General features: G+C 39.9%; 1 protein-coding gene across 8 annotated transcripts in view; it reads left to right on the top strand.

Moving 5' to 3' along the window:
- Window positions 1-15,640, top strand: part of IKZF1 (IKAROS family zinc finger 1) — a 155,405-nt gene that overhangs the window by 114,474 nt on the left and 25,291 nt on the right. For all 8 annotated transcript variants that reach the window (XM_040431838.1, XM_040431837.1, XM_040431836.1 and 5 more), the window contains one exon: window positions 12,292-12,459. In XM_040431838.1, the coding sequence (XP_040287772.1) occupies window positions 12,292-12,459 (168 nt within the window). The remainder of the gene's footprint in view (window positions 1-12,291; window positions 12,460-15,640) is intronic.

Raw genomic sequence — 15,640 nt, 5'->3', positions numbered from 1 at the left:
AACAAGCCCCCCCCCCTACGGCGAACCTCAGGAGGACGGACCTGACGAGAAGTTCCGCCTAGCTGCATAGGCTCATCTAAGTCAGTACAGACTAATTGTTGCTTGGGAGAGGTAACCAATTGCTCAGGAATTTTCGATCTCTCCCTAAGACGCCTATCTATTCTGATAGAGAGGGACATAACAGCATCAAGGGAAAGGGGGGTCTCATACAGCGCCAGTGCATCCTTAACCCTTTCAGATAACCCAGAGCAGAACTGACTCCTGAGAGCCGGGTCGTTCCACTGAGTATCCGTAGCCCACCTACGGAACTCTGAGCAATATTCCTCTGCTGACCGATCTCCCTGTAGGAGTCTCCGTAACTTCGACTCAGCCAGGGCGACTCGGTCAGGGTCATCATATATGAGACCCAAAGCCCCAAAAAATCCCTCCACTGACCGGAGAGCCTGGGAACCAGGGGGTAACGAGAACGCCCAGGATTGTGGGTCCCCCTAAAGCAGGGAAATGACAATCCCAACCCGCTGTTCTTCATTACCTGAGGAGTAAGGGCGCAACTTAAAGTATAATTTGCAGGCCTCACGGTACGTCGCAAATTTGTCCCTTCCCCCAGAAAATCTGTCAGGAAGAACAACCTTGGGTTCTGTAACAACCTGGTTACCCATAGCAACCGCTGGCGGTGCGGTCTGCTGCATTTGCTGCTGTTGTTGGAGGACAGACGCCTTCAATCCTGCCACCTCCAAAGACAGGCCTTGAAGCTGTTTTGCCAAGGCAGCAATAGGATCCATATTGGATTCTAAGTAGAGAAAAAAAAATCAACAAAAAGAAATTTTTATTTTTTTTTTCTCAAAAAGTAAAGGCCAGTTATAATATCACGGTCGGCGTGACTATCACATATGTGACACAGAGGGAGGGAACAAGGAAGGCCCTGCCCAAGTGAGAGGGAAGGTGGTGACCCCTGACTCACCTAGCGGCTGGCACCTGGCTGCCCTGACGTCCCTAGACGGGTTCCTCACCCATACGCCGATCACGTGCCTAAAGCCCTGGCTTTCCCTAAGCTGAGCCCTAGATAGTGAACAGGGCGGTGGGAACACTAGTCCGCACCACTAGCTCTAAAGGAAAACACCAAGGGAAGGACAGACAATACAAACTCAACATATAATCCCAGGTGGGCGACAACAGGAGACAACAAGAAGCCCAACAGGGATCCGGAGGGTAGCACTCTGGAACGACAACCAGGATTCACAACTCCAGTGGGTCAGTATAGATGTCCAGGCAGGAAGCTCTATAACTGGCAACTAGAGAAGAGTGAGGGGAGAATATAAGGAGGTTGGGAGTGGCAGACAAGAAACAGCTGAGGAGGAGAAGCTACGGATCCCTGATTGAGACAAAAAGGATAGCAAGGCAAACACAGAAAACAATCACTAAGAAACAATGTGATCTTTAGATATAGAGCGCGCAGCCATCCGCTGCGACCTCCTGACCCCGGGTATAACGGAGTCAGACGTGGCTCTTGATACCCTCGTGACAGTAATAGACAGACCCTTATTTCTGATATTTAAGGACTCCATAATTACAGGGTCTGTTCCACAGGATTGGTGCTTAGCAAATGTGGTGGCAATATTCAAAAAGGGGTAAAAAAAAAAAAAAACTGAGCCTGGAAACTCTTGACTTCCTGGAATTTAATACTGTGCCACATAAAAAGTTAGTACATAAAATGAGAATGCTTGGACTGGGGGAAAATTTCTGTATGTGGGTAAGTAACTGGCACAGTGATAGAAAACAGGGTGGTTGTAAATGGTACACACTCAGATAGGGTCACTGTCATTAGTGGGGTACCAAAGGGTTCAGTATTGGGCCCTATTCTCTTCAATATATTTATTATATATTTATTGTAGAGGGGTTGCACAGTAAAATATTAATTTTTGCAGATAAAACTACCTAAGTAACTACTAACTAACCGATCGGTGGAGCCGGAGTTTTTGTACACACATAAACACATACATAAAAAATTAAAAACATCAAGGGCATCACTGCGTGCAAAAATGCCCATACTATTAAAATATAAAAATATTTATCGCAATTCGGATAAAATGGAAATGGCGAAATGTAAGAGTCAAAATGGCCAATTTGCCATTTTTGATCGCTTTACCTCCCACAAAAATTTAATAAAAAGTCATGCAACAAATGAGCCCTCACACAGCTCTGTGCACATAAAACTAAAAAAGCTTTAGGGGGCAGAATATGGTGATGCAAAGAAAAAATTATTGGGTCATTTATCAAACTGGCTTAGTTGCCCATAGCAACCAGTCATATTCCACCTTTCATTTTCCAAAAATGAAAGGTGGAATCTGATTGCTATGGGCATCTAAGCCAGTTCTACTTTACACCCGTTTGATAAATGACCCCATTAGTTTTTTCCAAAGTTTAAAAAAAAATGTTTTGTAGTATTAAAACACAAAAAAAATTATACATTTTAATCGTACTGACCCGGAGAATGAAAGTAACAGGTCAGTACAGTATTACTGCTAGGAAATGCTGTAAAAACAAAACTGTGACAAAAAACTGTGGCAGAATTGTGTTTTATTTTCATAATTCCACCCCTTTGGAATTTTCCCACTTCCCACTACATTGTGAGAAATTGTAAATGGTGCTGCAGTAAACGATAATTTTAGAAATCGAGTATTCTATCGATAATTTTTTACGATTAATCGAGTAATCTAATACGAAAAAATGAATTGCCCCCCGTGCCACCAGCTTGCCCCCCCGTGCCACCAGCTTGCCCCCAGTGCCACTAGCTTGCCCCCCAGTGTCACCAGCTTGCCCCCCAGTGTCACCAGCTGCCCCCCAGTGCCATCAGCTTGACCCCAGTGCCACCATCTGCCTCCAGTGCCACTAACTGTCCCCCAGTACCACCAGCCTGCCCCCCAGTGTCAGTAACTGCCCACCAGTGCCACCAACTTGCCCCCCAGTGCCACCATCACAATGTGTCAGGAAGAACTTGCAGCGCAGTGTGGGCCGGCGGGTGACCACAGAGCGGTAAGTAATAGCAAGCACTTCACTCCCACTTCGTGGTCACATGACACAAAGAATCCTCGATGCAAAAAATTTGCATCAAGGAATTTTTTGTGTCGAATTACTCGATTCAATCGAGTAATCGTTTCAGCCCTACCATTAAAAAGTTCATATTGTCCCACAAAAAACAAGCCCTCATATGTGAATGGAAAAATAAAAGAGTTATGGCTTTGGGGAGGCTGGGACTAAAAAAGGAAAACAAAATCGCCCATTTTTGAAGGGGCTAAACTGTGTAAAGTAATTAACACAAAAAAGGACAGTATACTGCTACACATTTTTAGTTAATAAACTTAACTGTAGCAACCAGTGTCAAGCAGCTGCTGCAAAGGCCAATAAGATAATGGGTTGCATCAAGAGAACATAGTCCTACCACTTTACAAATCACAAGTCAGACCACACATGGAGTACTGTGAACAATTCTGGGCTCCTGTGAACAAGTCAGACATAGCAGAGCTGGAGAGGGTTCAGAGAAGGGTGACTAAAGTAATAACTGGAATAGGTGGACTACAGTACCCAGAAATATTATCAAAATTAGGGTTATTTAGTTTAGAAAAAAGATGATGGAGGGGAGAGCTAATAACCATGTATAAATATATTAGGGGTCAGTACAGAGATCTCTACCATTATCTATTTATCCCCAGGACTGTGACCGCGACGAGGGGACATCCTCTGCATCTAGAGGAAAGAAGGTTTGTACACAAACATAGAAGAGGATTCTTTATGGTAAGAGCAGTGAGACTATGCAACTCTCTGCCTAAGGAGGTTTTGATGGTGAGGAGCCTGAATGTATTTCTGGAGTGTAATAATATTAGTTATAGTTACTAGAGATGGGTCGTTGATCCAGGGAGTTATTCTGATTGCCTGACTGGTGTTGGGAAATAATTTTTCCCACAAAATGAGGAAAATTGGCTTCTACATCATGACGGTTCTTTGCTGTTTTGTGGATCAACTCTGCAGGATAACAGACTGAACTGCATAGACAAATGTATTTTTTTGGCCTATGCTACTATGTAACCCATAAAAAGGTGTACTGTGTGAATATGAATAAGTCCTATGGCATCATGCACAAAGCCATATTACAGATATATAGTTAAATTTACATAGTTGGTAAGGTTGGAAAAAGACAGAGGTCCATTAAAGGGAACCTGTCACCAGGATTTTGTGTATAGAGCTGAGGACATGGGTTGCTAGATGGCCGCTAGCACATCTGCAATACCCAGTCCCCATAGCTCTGTGTGCTTTTACAAAATCCAGGTGACAGGTTCCCTTTAAGTCCAGCTTATAGTCTTTCAGTGTTGATCCAGAGGAAAGCAAAAAAAAAAACAATAAAAACCCAATGCAAATCGCCACATATTCATGGGGAAAAAATCCTTCCCGACTCCAAATATGGCAGTCACAATTAATCCCTGGATCAACATCCCATCTCCAGAAATCTAGTACTCATAACCTGCAATACTTTTCTATCCAAGAAGAGCATCCAGACCCTTCTTGAACTTTTTCAATGAATTGATGCTAACAAGCTCCTCTGAAAGAGTTTTATAATCTCATTCATTGCTCTTACAATAGAAAATCCCTGTTGATGGTAAAACCTTTTCTCTAGACATAGTTATGGGAGCCGGCCAAGATATATAAAGATCATCAGCAAGATCTTTGTCCTGTCCCTTAATGTATTTGTACATTGTAATTAGGTCTCCCCTAAACCTTTTTTTTCAGACTAAGCAATCCTAAATTTGTTAACCTGCCTTGTCGGTATTGCAATCCACCCATTTCCTTATTTACCTTGGTTGTCCTTTTTCACAATATTCCATCTATGTTCGGATTAGTGATTTCTACAGAGGCAAAACTATATTCTTGTGATAAGCAACTATGCCACTTTTGATGCATCCGTTATTTAATTTGCTTTGGCAGTAGCTGTCTGACATTGGTCATTAATGATAAAGATCACCTGTCAGCAGTATCATCGTTATTAATCCAGGTTTAGTATCTAGTAGAATTGACCCTGCTGATTAGAATGAAACCTGTCTTGTGAAAATCGGTTATAGCATTGCCAAGAAAAAAATATATATTTATTCTGTATGCAAATTAGACCTTCAGTGCACCTGGAGGTGCACCTCAGCTTTTCAGTGCTGACCATGCTCAGTGCCCTGAAGCCTTCATTTACAAAAAGAATGAAAGTTGGCCAGCATGGTGGTGTCATACGTCACTGCGCACGACATTTCATACGGGTGAGTATGATATTTTCTTTTACTGCCATTTCAGTGAAAATTGATTAGTTACCACGAAGCACAAGGAAATTTGGCCTTTTGGCAAATTTAATTTTCCCTGAAATTCGGATCAAAGTCCACTTCAGATACTTTGATTCGCTCAGCACTAGTCTTTGCCTTAAGCTTACTACCCAAGTCCCTGAAATCATGTCTAAAGATGTCTAGAGATTAACGAGTTTCCCTATATTCCTTTTGTGACCAATTTGGTAGAATCAGCCATCAGATTTAATTCTGTCTGAATAACTTTGGTTGTGTATCACACTCTGAGGTCTCCTAGGACTGTATCCAACTCCTCTCAAGCTCTTTAACGACAAGACAACAAGTAATGTCAGAGTGACAGCAACATATATGCTTATGGGTAAAGGGATGGTAACAAACTACATGGTTTGTTTGTTTTTAACCCCTTCCAGACCCTGCTAAAATGAGCAAATCTGACGTGTTACTTTATGTGGTAATAACTTTAGAATGCCTTCTTAAACTTTTTTTGTGACACATTGTACTTCATGTTATTGGTAAATTTGGGTCGATATGGTTTCTACCTTTATTTATTAGGAAAATCAAAAATTTACAGAATATTTTTAAAAAATTGCTATTTTGTAAATTTAAAGCTTTTAAGAGGGATAGTGATAAAAACAGTTATCAGTAAACATCCACCTTATGTCTACATTATGTTGGCATCATTTTGTAAATATCATTTTATTTTTTAGAACATTAAAAAGCTTAGAATTATAAAAGCTATTTTTTAAATTTTAAAGATAATTTCCAAAATTTACTTTAAGGACCAATTAAGTTTGAAGTGACTTTATGGGTGATATCTATGTAAGCCCCTCAATTGACCCCATTTTAGAAACTACACCTTCAAATTATTCAAAACTGCTTTATAAACTTTGTTAACCCTTTAAATGTTGCTCAATAATTAAAGGAAAATTAAGATAAAATTTAAAAATGTTACTTTTTTTGCAGATTTTCCATTAATCCGTTTTTTCCTGTAACATAGCAAAGGTTAACAGCAAAACAAATATTTATAACCCTGATTCTGCAGTTTACAGAAATACTCCATATGTGGTCGTAAACTGCTGTATGGGCACACCACAGGGCTCAGAACGGAAGGAGTGCCAAATGGTTTTTGGAAGGCAAATTTTGCTGGAATGGTTTTAGATGCCATGTCACATGGCACACCCTGAGGTACCCCTACAGTGAAACTCCCAAAAAGTGACCCCATTTTGGAAACTACCCTTAAGGAATTTACTGATTGCTCTGACCCCATAGGCATTTACATTTTTTTTTTAGAAACACTTGGTTTTGAAAATGATAAATTCAATTTTTAAAAAAAAATATTGCATTAGCTCCAGAATTTTTTTATTTCACAAGGGGTAACAGTAGAAAAACACCCCACAATGTGTTATGCATTTTCTTCTGAATACTGCAAGACCCTATATGTTCTTGTAAATTGCTGTATGGATTCACCACAGGGTTCTGAAGGGAAAGCACACCATATGGCTTTTGGAGGCCACATTTTGCTGGAATGGTTTTCGGGCACCATGTCACATTTGTAGAGACCTGAGGTATCCCTACAGTGGAATCCACCAAAAAGTGGAAACTACACCCTTCAAGGAATTTATTGAGGGCTGTAGTGAGATATTTGACCCCATAGAATTTATATAGAATTCAGAAACACTTGGCTTTGAAAATGAAAAATGATTTTTTCATTTTCACAAGGTTTAACAGAAGCGAAATTACCCCATAATTTTTACCCATTTTCTTCTGAATTCGCTAACACCCCATATGTGGTTGTAAATTGCTGCATGGGCACAGAGTTCAGAAGAGAAAGCACCATGTGCATTTGAGGCCTAGTTTGGTGATTTATATAGCACTGGCCGACAGCTACAGAAGCACTGAGGATAAATAAAAAAAGAAACCCTCTCAAGAAGTGACCCCCATTTTGGAAACCACACCACTCACAGAATTTAACAAGGGGTATAGTAAGTATTTTGAGCCTACATGTGTTTTACAAAAATTCATTCACCTGGTGTAATGGTGTAAAGTAAAAATCTTAATGTTTCCACAAATATGACATTTTGGTGCTCAATATGTTGTATCCATTGTGTGCCAGTGGGGAAAAGTAAGTCCTTTTATTATTATGCTGTGTTTGCTGGTGCCATATTATGGAGGTAATCACCCCCAGAACTGCATGGAGTCCGTACTGGTGACTCAGAGTGAACAAGAAAAGAAAAATCAGGTGGTCTCTAGGACCTTGGCGTGTTATTGCAGCCTCACCGGCAGTATATTAAAACTAATCTTTATTATTTTGCTACTAAAAAGAACATATAAGTCTAGGGATCAAACAATTAAAACTATCAGGAATTGGTCATACACGGGATGACAGTCTTTATTGCTCAAATGTCATTCACTTCTAAGCTAGTGTGACCCTAAAGGGTTAAAGCCGCGCACTCAGTGCCCACATGTATCAATTCAGAATCCCTATACGACCTTCCTGCCTAAAAACTGAAAGCCTGCTTCCCTACATGTTTCGCCGAGGTACCTGTGAGTTTCCCCTGAAGACGCCGAATCGCTCGGCGAAACATGTAGGGAAGCAGGCTTTCAGTTTTTAGGCAGGAAGGTCGTATAGGGATTCTGAATTGATACATGTGGGCACTGAGTGCGCGGCTTTAACCCTTTAGGGTCACACTAGCTTAGAAGTGAATCACATTTCAGCAATAAAGACTGTCATCCCGTGTATGACCAATTCCTGATAGCTTTAATTGTTTGATCCCTAGACTTATATGTTCTTTTTAGTAGCAAAATAATAAAGATTAGTTTTAATATACTGCCGGTGAGGCTGCAATAACACGCCAAGGTCCTAGAGACCACCTGATTTTTCTTTTCTTGTTCGATTTATTAGCGTGGCAACCTCCTGTGGGATCCATTTGTTTGTTAATAAAGATGAGAGTGAACAATGCTCATTTATGATCATTGCCCCACGTAAACATGAGGCTGATCGCCGATCAAACAAGCACTTATTTTATTTTATTTTTTGGGTGATCACATCTTTTATGCAGTACCTAAATTTTGTCAGAAGCACATCACTTTGTGTAACCAGAGAATGTGCTCCTGAAAAATTAAAGCTGTATGAGTACAAACAATCGTATTACAGCATGACACTTATTGAGCACCGATCAACATGCCGTATCATGGATAGGAGCTCATTAAGGGGCAGAAATCTGCATATGTAATGGAGCCCTTACTCTCATCTAGACAATGCACCATTCATTATTATTGGAGCTATTTTCAAAATCTGTATAGTCATGTGTATATTTTAAATGGTCTATCTTGTTGAAAAAAAGTTTAACTGCAGTTCTTGTGCAGCCCGTAATGTACTCAAACACCAAGAGGAGAGCCAGAACTGAAATAATACTATCATAATAATATATAATACTACAATATATACTTCAGTCTGCCAAGAAATTAAATTTTATTCTGGATCTTTGCATGTGTTGTTTCAAACCTTTTGCAAAATACATTCGTTTTCAAATGAAGCCCAATCAACATTACGTAATAATAATTTATTGATTTTTTCATTTATTTCATTATTGATAAATTTAGACATTAGTAAATCTATAAATTCAGATTTTGCTCAAATATGCTTAATTTGCATGAGATGCATGTGCTCTTCTGTTTGGAGAGGCAACTATGTTATAGAATAATGTAAAATTCTAGAAGTTATTGGAATCATCAAGTTTTAATGCACTGGTAAACACTTGTCAAATCTGAGGTTTCCTTCTAAGGTCTTCATGTAGCAATTCCTTTTGATCTCATTAATGTTAACTAATTCTTCATATCTGCTAAATATGAATCAAAAGGAGACTGGATGCACATGTTTCCAAGACACAGTATCAACATAATCATTTAACCGTACACCAGAGAACTGGAAGCCCAGTTAGATCACATACATCAGAATTTCAAACGTTTAGCGACCAAACAAACTATTTGTAAAGCAACAGGACTTTTTAAAATTTCCCTCCTGTCAGTCATAGGAGACTCATTCTTGCCTGTATCTTAATATGCTAGACTTCTGTATGTACACTTCCCAGAATCCTGCTTTAAATTAGCATTTCAGTTTGAATGAAAATATGGTATGGTGACAAAAATAGTGATGTACGGTAGTGCTATTTGATATTTAAAAAAAAATCATAAAATAGATAATTAATTATATATAATTAAAATTAGTAATTGTACTAATTAACCCATTAGTTAGATAGTTTTGTAGCCCATATAGGAAGGTATTAGACTGTGGCATCATCTAAGAACAGATTTTTGGACGAATGAGGACCTTACTGAATGCTATTCACTATGAATTTGAGTGTTGGTTCAATAGTAATTTGGAAAAATGATGGCACTTAGGTAAATATATAGAAAAAAAAACATTATTTTCCCACATTTTGGACTCCAAGGGCTCATGCTTATGCACGTGGATGTATAAAAAGGCACGTGGACGTATAAAACTGGCTGACCTGTTACATGTGCACTTGGCAGCTAAAGACATCTGTGTTGGTCCCATGTTCATATGTGCCCACATTGCTAAGAAAAGTGATGCTTTAATATATTCAAATGAGCCTCTAGGAGCAACGGGGGCATTATTCCCAAAGGATCAGCTCTCTCAGCAACTACTGCACCCTCTCCACTTTATTTGACAGGGCCAGGCATTATGATGTTTTCACTGCTTGGCCTTTCAATTAAAGTGCAGAGTCTGTAGGTGTAACGGCATCGCCCCCGTCGCGGCTAGAGGCTCATTTGCATATAACAAAACTTAATTTTTCTCAGCAATGGGGGCACATATGAACATGGGACCAACACAGATGCCTTCAGCTGCCAAGTGCACATGTAACAGGTCAGCCAGTGTCATAGGTACAAATCTGCTGACAGATGCCATGTAACCCTGAGTTATATGAAGCCATAATATAGCACCTATAGAGGTCTGTGGGGCCTTACTGTGCCTCTGTATCCTTCTAATTTCATACAAATACTCGCTGTGGCTTTTCTGTTAGGCCTATTTGCAATTAGGCAGAAATCAAATGTGGACATGCTTGAAGTATCCCCGCTTAGAAGTATTGCAGGAGGCCTTTCTGAACTTCCTTAGATTTTGTTGTTTGTTTAGCACTACCTGTTTAAATTATTAAAGCCGTTTCGTAAAATCATACCTTTTCCTGCATTACTTGACAGCAGGGTATAAGAGGGGTATGCCTATCTCAGACATTGATGGCATATCGTTAGGATACGCCATCAATGTCGGATAGGTGCGGATTTCCAGAACTAGGACCGCAAAGCAAAGGATAGCACACTGTGCATGCACAGGGTGTTCTCTGTTTACCTCTATGGTACTGCCGGAAATAGCTGAGTCAGCGCGTTTCTGTTTTCAGAACTCCCATAGTGGTGAACAGAGTGGGCCCGTGCTTGAGCGGCTGCTGTCCCTTCACTTCAAGTGGCCCATCCTGGAGATAGGAGTGAGTCTCAGAGATGGGACCCACCCCAATTTGACATTGGTGGTATATCTTAGCGATATGCCATCAATGTCTGAGGTGGGAATACCCCTTTAATGGCTGTGTTTTACTTTATAGTGCTTTGTTCACTTCTATAGACAACCACACTAGATGTACCCAAGTAAGAGCAGATATGGAGTGATCACCTCTACATGTTGCTAGGCAGCTGCCTAAACCCATTGGGGCATCGGTTAGAAAGCTGTGCCTATTTTGAGCAGATTCATTACAGAGCCTGAAGTGCTCACCTACTGAACAATTACAGTAAAAAACATCTTACATTGGTTGCCCATTAGTGAAAAGACGCTTATTTTGTTGGTGGAATCAGTTAAAAAGAAGATAATGGTTTTAGTCGCTAACATAGTTGAGTTGTAAACCAATTATTGAAACACGACCAACTGGACCAGAAAAAGCATAGTTTTAAGCTGCCTAAGGTCTAAACTAAAAAACTTTTTCCATGCAATTCCATAGTACAGTAGGTATAGGATTTGTAGCTTACAATGAAGACCCTCGCAACAAGAAGACTGTAGTAGTGCTAATTCATTGCCAATACTCATTGGGAAGGCTTTCACTTTTCTAAACATACAGTCATGGGCTATGAGTTTTGTGAGCTCTTGAGACTATTAATTCAAAACCCCATGATAATATCCTGCAAGGATAATGGATAATGTCCCTCAGCGCAGTGTTGCCTGCTCATTTTTATTTCACCCTCTCATTCTCCTCCCTGATTTGGCCGCTTAGGGACAGACAGGTAATGGAGAAGAAATTGAAAGGGAAAATACATGGGAAAATGTAAATGAAAAGAAGTTATTATAACTGCTATAATGAAGTGCCTTTCATTTAAATATAAGAATGTAACGCTGAAATGAACTTGTGATCCTGAAATGCATTTTTAATGAGTTCCCTTTTTATTTTTGCTGCTTCAGTAGCATATTTTAAAGACCCTTTGAAAAAAAAAAAGCTACATTTAAAAAAAAAAAAAACACCAAATGCCACAACATACAAAATTGGATATTGGTTTATTCCAAAACTGCTGATCAGGAAGAGTGGCTCTTCAACACAAAAATGTTGCAGTCACTTTATTTAAATGAGGTTGAATTTGCATTGTGATGTGCCATTCTGATTTAGAAAAAAAAATTAGATTTTCAGATCAAATTGACCCAGCCAGTGAAGCGTTAAGGAACTGGCAGGTCTAGTCTAAAAGCCTCATGTTCTATCAAACCTGCAGACGACGGAAGTCATACAGTGCTAGTGAGAAAACAACTTTCTTGCTGAAATCTTCCTCTTGTAACTGTGTTACATTTTTGTTCTCACATAAGTACAAAGAGTACATGATAGGTTGGTAGATAGATAGATTTGTTTTAGTAATCTACTTATATGCATAGTTACTTAATCTGTATATAATTTTGTTTTTCTTATCCCAGGAGAGCGACCTTTTCAATGCAACCAATGTGGTGCCTCATTTACCCAGAAAGGCAATCTCCTTCGCCACATCAAGTTACACTCTGGTGAAAAGCCCTTTAAGTGTCACTTGTGTAACTATGCATGCAGACGCAGAGATGCACTCACTGGTCATCTCAGGACGCATTCTGGTAAGAGGGCCTGATGTTCAGAGGAAGGAGGAAACAGCAGGCAACACCATTTGTGTGGTTATATGAAGTTAGAAGACTCAGTTCTATAACTTTAAAATAACTGAAGATGCTTGTGATTTCCTGTTGATAATTACGTTAAGAAGTGCGACTTTTATAGTTACCTATAAAATACAATTTAAACTATTAGAAACATTTACCAGCACATGTAGGAAAGGAACATTTACTAGCATACGTAAGCTTTAATTGTTTAGGCTGCAACTTAAAGGGAATCTATCACCACGATTCTGGATTATTGTCTGTAGTAATACATGAGTAGTACTGCACATAATTAGTCTGGATCAATATTTTTTTTATTTTCCTTCAGAATGGCCTAAAAAAAAATACTAATTTCCACCAATGCCGCACCACTCCCGTTCTGACGCTCCCCTGGTCCCTGCCAGCCTCTCTTGGCACACAGAAAATGCCCGTTCATTGACTGAGGTGGGTCAACACTGCATCCAGTAATTGGCAGAATAGCTGTTTCTGTTCTTTCAAAAGAGACCAGGAAACATGAACCAGTAGGGACCCAAGAAGCGCTGGGATGGGAGAAGTGGTGGATCGGCAGAGGTGAGCATGTCTTGTTTTTTATTTATTTTTATTTTTTAATGCCACTCTGAGCCTTTAAAAAATAAATAGCCTTTTTAACATGGAAAAAGAGGAATATGAAGTCTTACATGACCAGTTAACGCTTTGAACTATATTATCATGTTCACCTCAAACTCTGGTGGCATATCGCTAGGATATGCCATCGTTGTCAGATAGGAGTAAGTCCCAGAGGTGGGACCCGCACCTATCTCCAGAGTGCGACCCCCAAAGTGTATGGAAAACACCCCTCCATTTATTTCTGTGAGATTATAGAATAGTTGATCACTGGCTAGGTAATTTTGTGCAGCCCCATTAATTTCTATGGGACTATTTTTGGAACTCCTATAGAAGTGAATGGAGAGCTTGTGGCACATGCGCAGCGTGATTTCTGTCAATTTGGGGGCCTCATTCTAGAGATATGCTACCAATGTCTGAGATGATAAAAACCCCTTTAAAGAGGACCTTTCACTAGTTTAAAAACTAAAAACTAACTATATCAGTGGGCAGAGCGGCGCCCAGGGGTCCCCCTGCATATACTAGTATGTCTGGGCGCCGCTCCGTTCGCCCGGTATAGGCTCCGGTATCAGCAGCTCCCTCTGTTATACTGGGCGGAGTTTTTGTATTAGGGTTGTCCCTTGCTGCAGCGCTGGCCAATCGTAGCGCACAGCTCATAGCCTGGGAGTCCAGACATACTAGTAAGTGCAGGGGGACCCCTGGGCGCCGCTCTGCCCACTGATATAGTTAGTTTTTAAACTAGTGAAAGGTCCTCTTTAAGTAGCAATTCTATAATATAGAATAATGTGCAGTACAATGAACATTAATGAACAACTTAGAATACGGTATAATATATAATATTATAAAATAACCGTAACCTTAAATATTGTTTTGTTTTCAATAGGATAAGTAGTGTACTATACTTTTTATTTAACTTCTGATTTTGTGAGTTTCCCCTCTTAGAAACAAATCAAATATCTGTACACCGTATGTACAATGATAAGGCAAGTTGTATTTTTTGAGGATTCATTTTATTAATACAAAAATTAATACAACTACAAAACTGTCAAAAATGTTAATAAATCTCAAACATGAATATTTAAGAAAATAAAAGTGAGGTTTTGGCCTTCTTAGAAGAATGTCTATGTGTGCATAATTATTGGGCAACTATAGTGTACAGAATTATTATGTAACTAAATAAAAAAGGAAAATGTTCCTATCTCACTTATTTTCATCTGTTAAATTGAAAGTAATAAACAAACAACTCAAAATTTACAAATAAACATTTCTGACATTTCCCCGAAAATTTAAATATATCAGAGACCAATATAGTCCTCCTTAGCAGTCATAAGCCTTCCATCCATGGAGTTTGTCAGTTTCTTAATCTGTTGACGATCGACTTTTTGTGCAGAGCAACCATAGCCTCCCAGACACTGTTCAGAGAGGTGTACTGTTTCTCTTTACCGTAAATCTCCAGTTTAAGAAGGGTCCACAAGTTCTCAATAGGGTTTAGGTCAGGTGAGGAAGGGGGCCATATCATTATTCTTTCATCTTTAAGGCCTTTACTGGCTAGCCGGCCTTTACTGGCTAGCCGGCCTTTACTGGCTAGCCATGCAGTGGAGTACTTTGATGTATGCATAAAAAAAAACTCTTCAAAGATGCAGACTTTTTCCTGTACCACAGCTTGAAGATAGTCCCTTCTAAAAACTGGCAGTAGGTTTGGGAGTAGATTTGGAGTCCATCTTTAACATGAAAAGGTCCAGCTAGCTCATCTGCCGCCCATATCAGTGCCCCACCTCCACCTTGCTGGCTGATCCAGCCAAGGGCCCATCGATCTGGTCCGTCAAGAGTCACTCTCATCCCATCAGTCCATAAATCCTTTTAAAAATCTGTCTTCAGATATGTCTTGGCCCAGTCTTGATGTTTCAACTTATGTTTCTTGTTCAGTGGTGGTCGGGTTTCAGGCTTCCTTACCTTGGCCATGTCTCTGAGTACTGAACACCTTGTACTTCTGGGTACTCCAGGGAGGTTGCAGTTCTGGAATATGACAGCACTGGAGGATAATGGGTTCCTGGTGCTGCCACATTTCATTCTTCTCAAATCTTTTGGCATTTAATTTGCGTCTTTTTTCTCAACACGTCCCTTGCGACCCTGTTAAACTATTTGCAACAAACGTTTGATGGTTCTGTGATCACGCGCCTATACTTTAGCAATTTCAAGAGTGCTGCGTGTCTCTAAAAGACTTAACAATTTTTGACTTTTCAGAGACAGTTAAATCTCATTTCTGGCCCATTTTGCCAGTGGAAAACAAGCTGCCTAATAATTATAATAATTATGCACACCTTGATATAGCGTCTTGATCTCATTACGGCTGTATTAGATTAAACGATCTAGCAGATGATTGTCGGGAGGGAAGCATTCATTCCCGGCAATCGCCTGCTCATCAGTGGAGGAGACTGCTGCTTTTCCACTCTATGGGGAGGAGCAATCACTAATGCCATCGCTCGTCCCCATACTGACTAGTTGCTTGCAGCAAACAATGGTTTTTAAGCATGCTTAAAAA

Source organism: Bufo bufo, chromosome 5 (assembly GCF_905171765.1).
Source record: "Bufo bufo chromosome 5, aBufBuf1.1, whole genome shotgun sequence".
Classification (NCBI taxonomy): Eukaryota; Metazoa; Chordata; class Amphibia; order Anura; family Bufonidae; genus Bufo; species Bufo bufo.
This window is presented reverse-complemented; position numbering and strand designations above follow the sequence as displayed.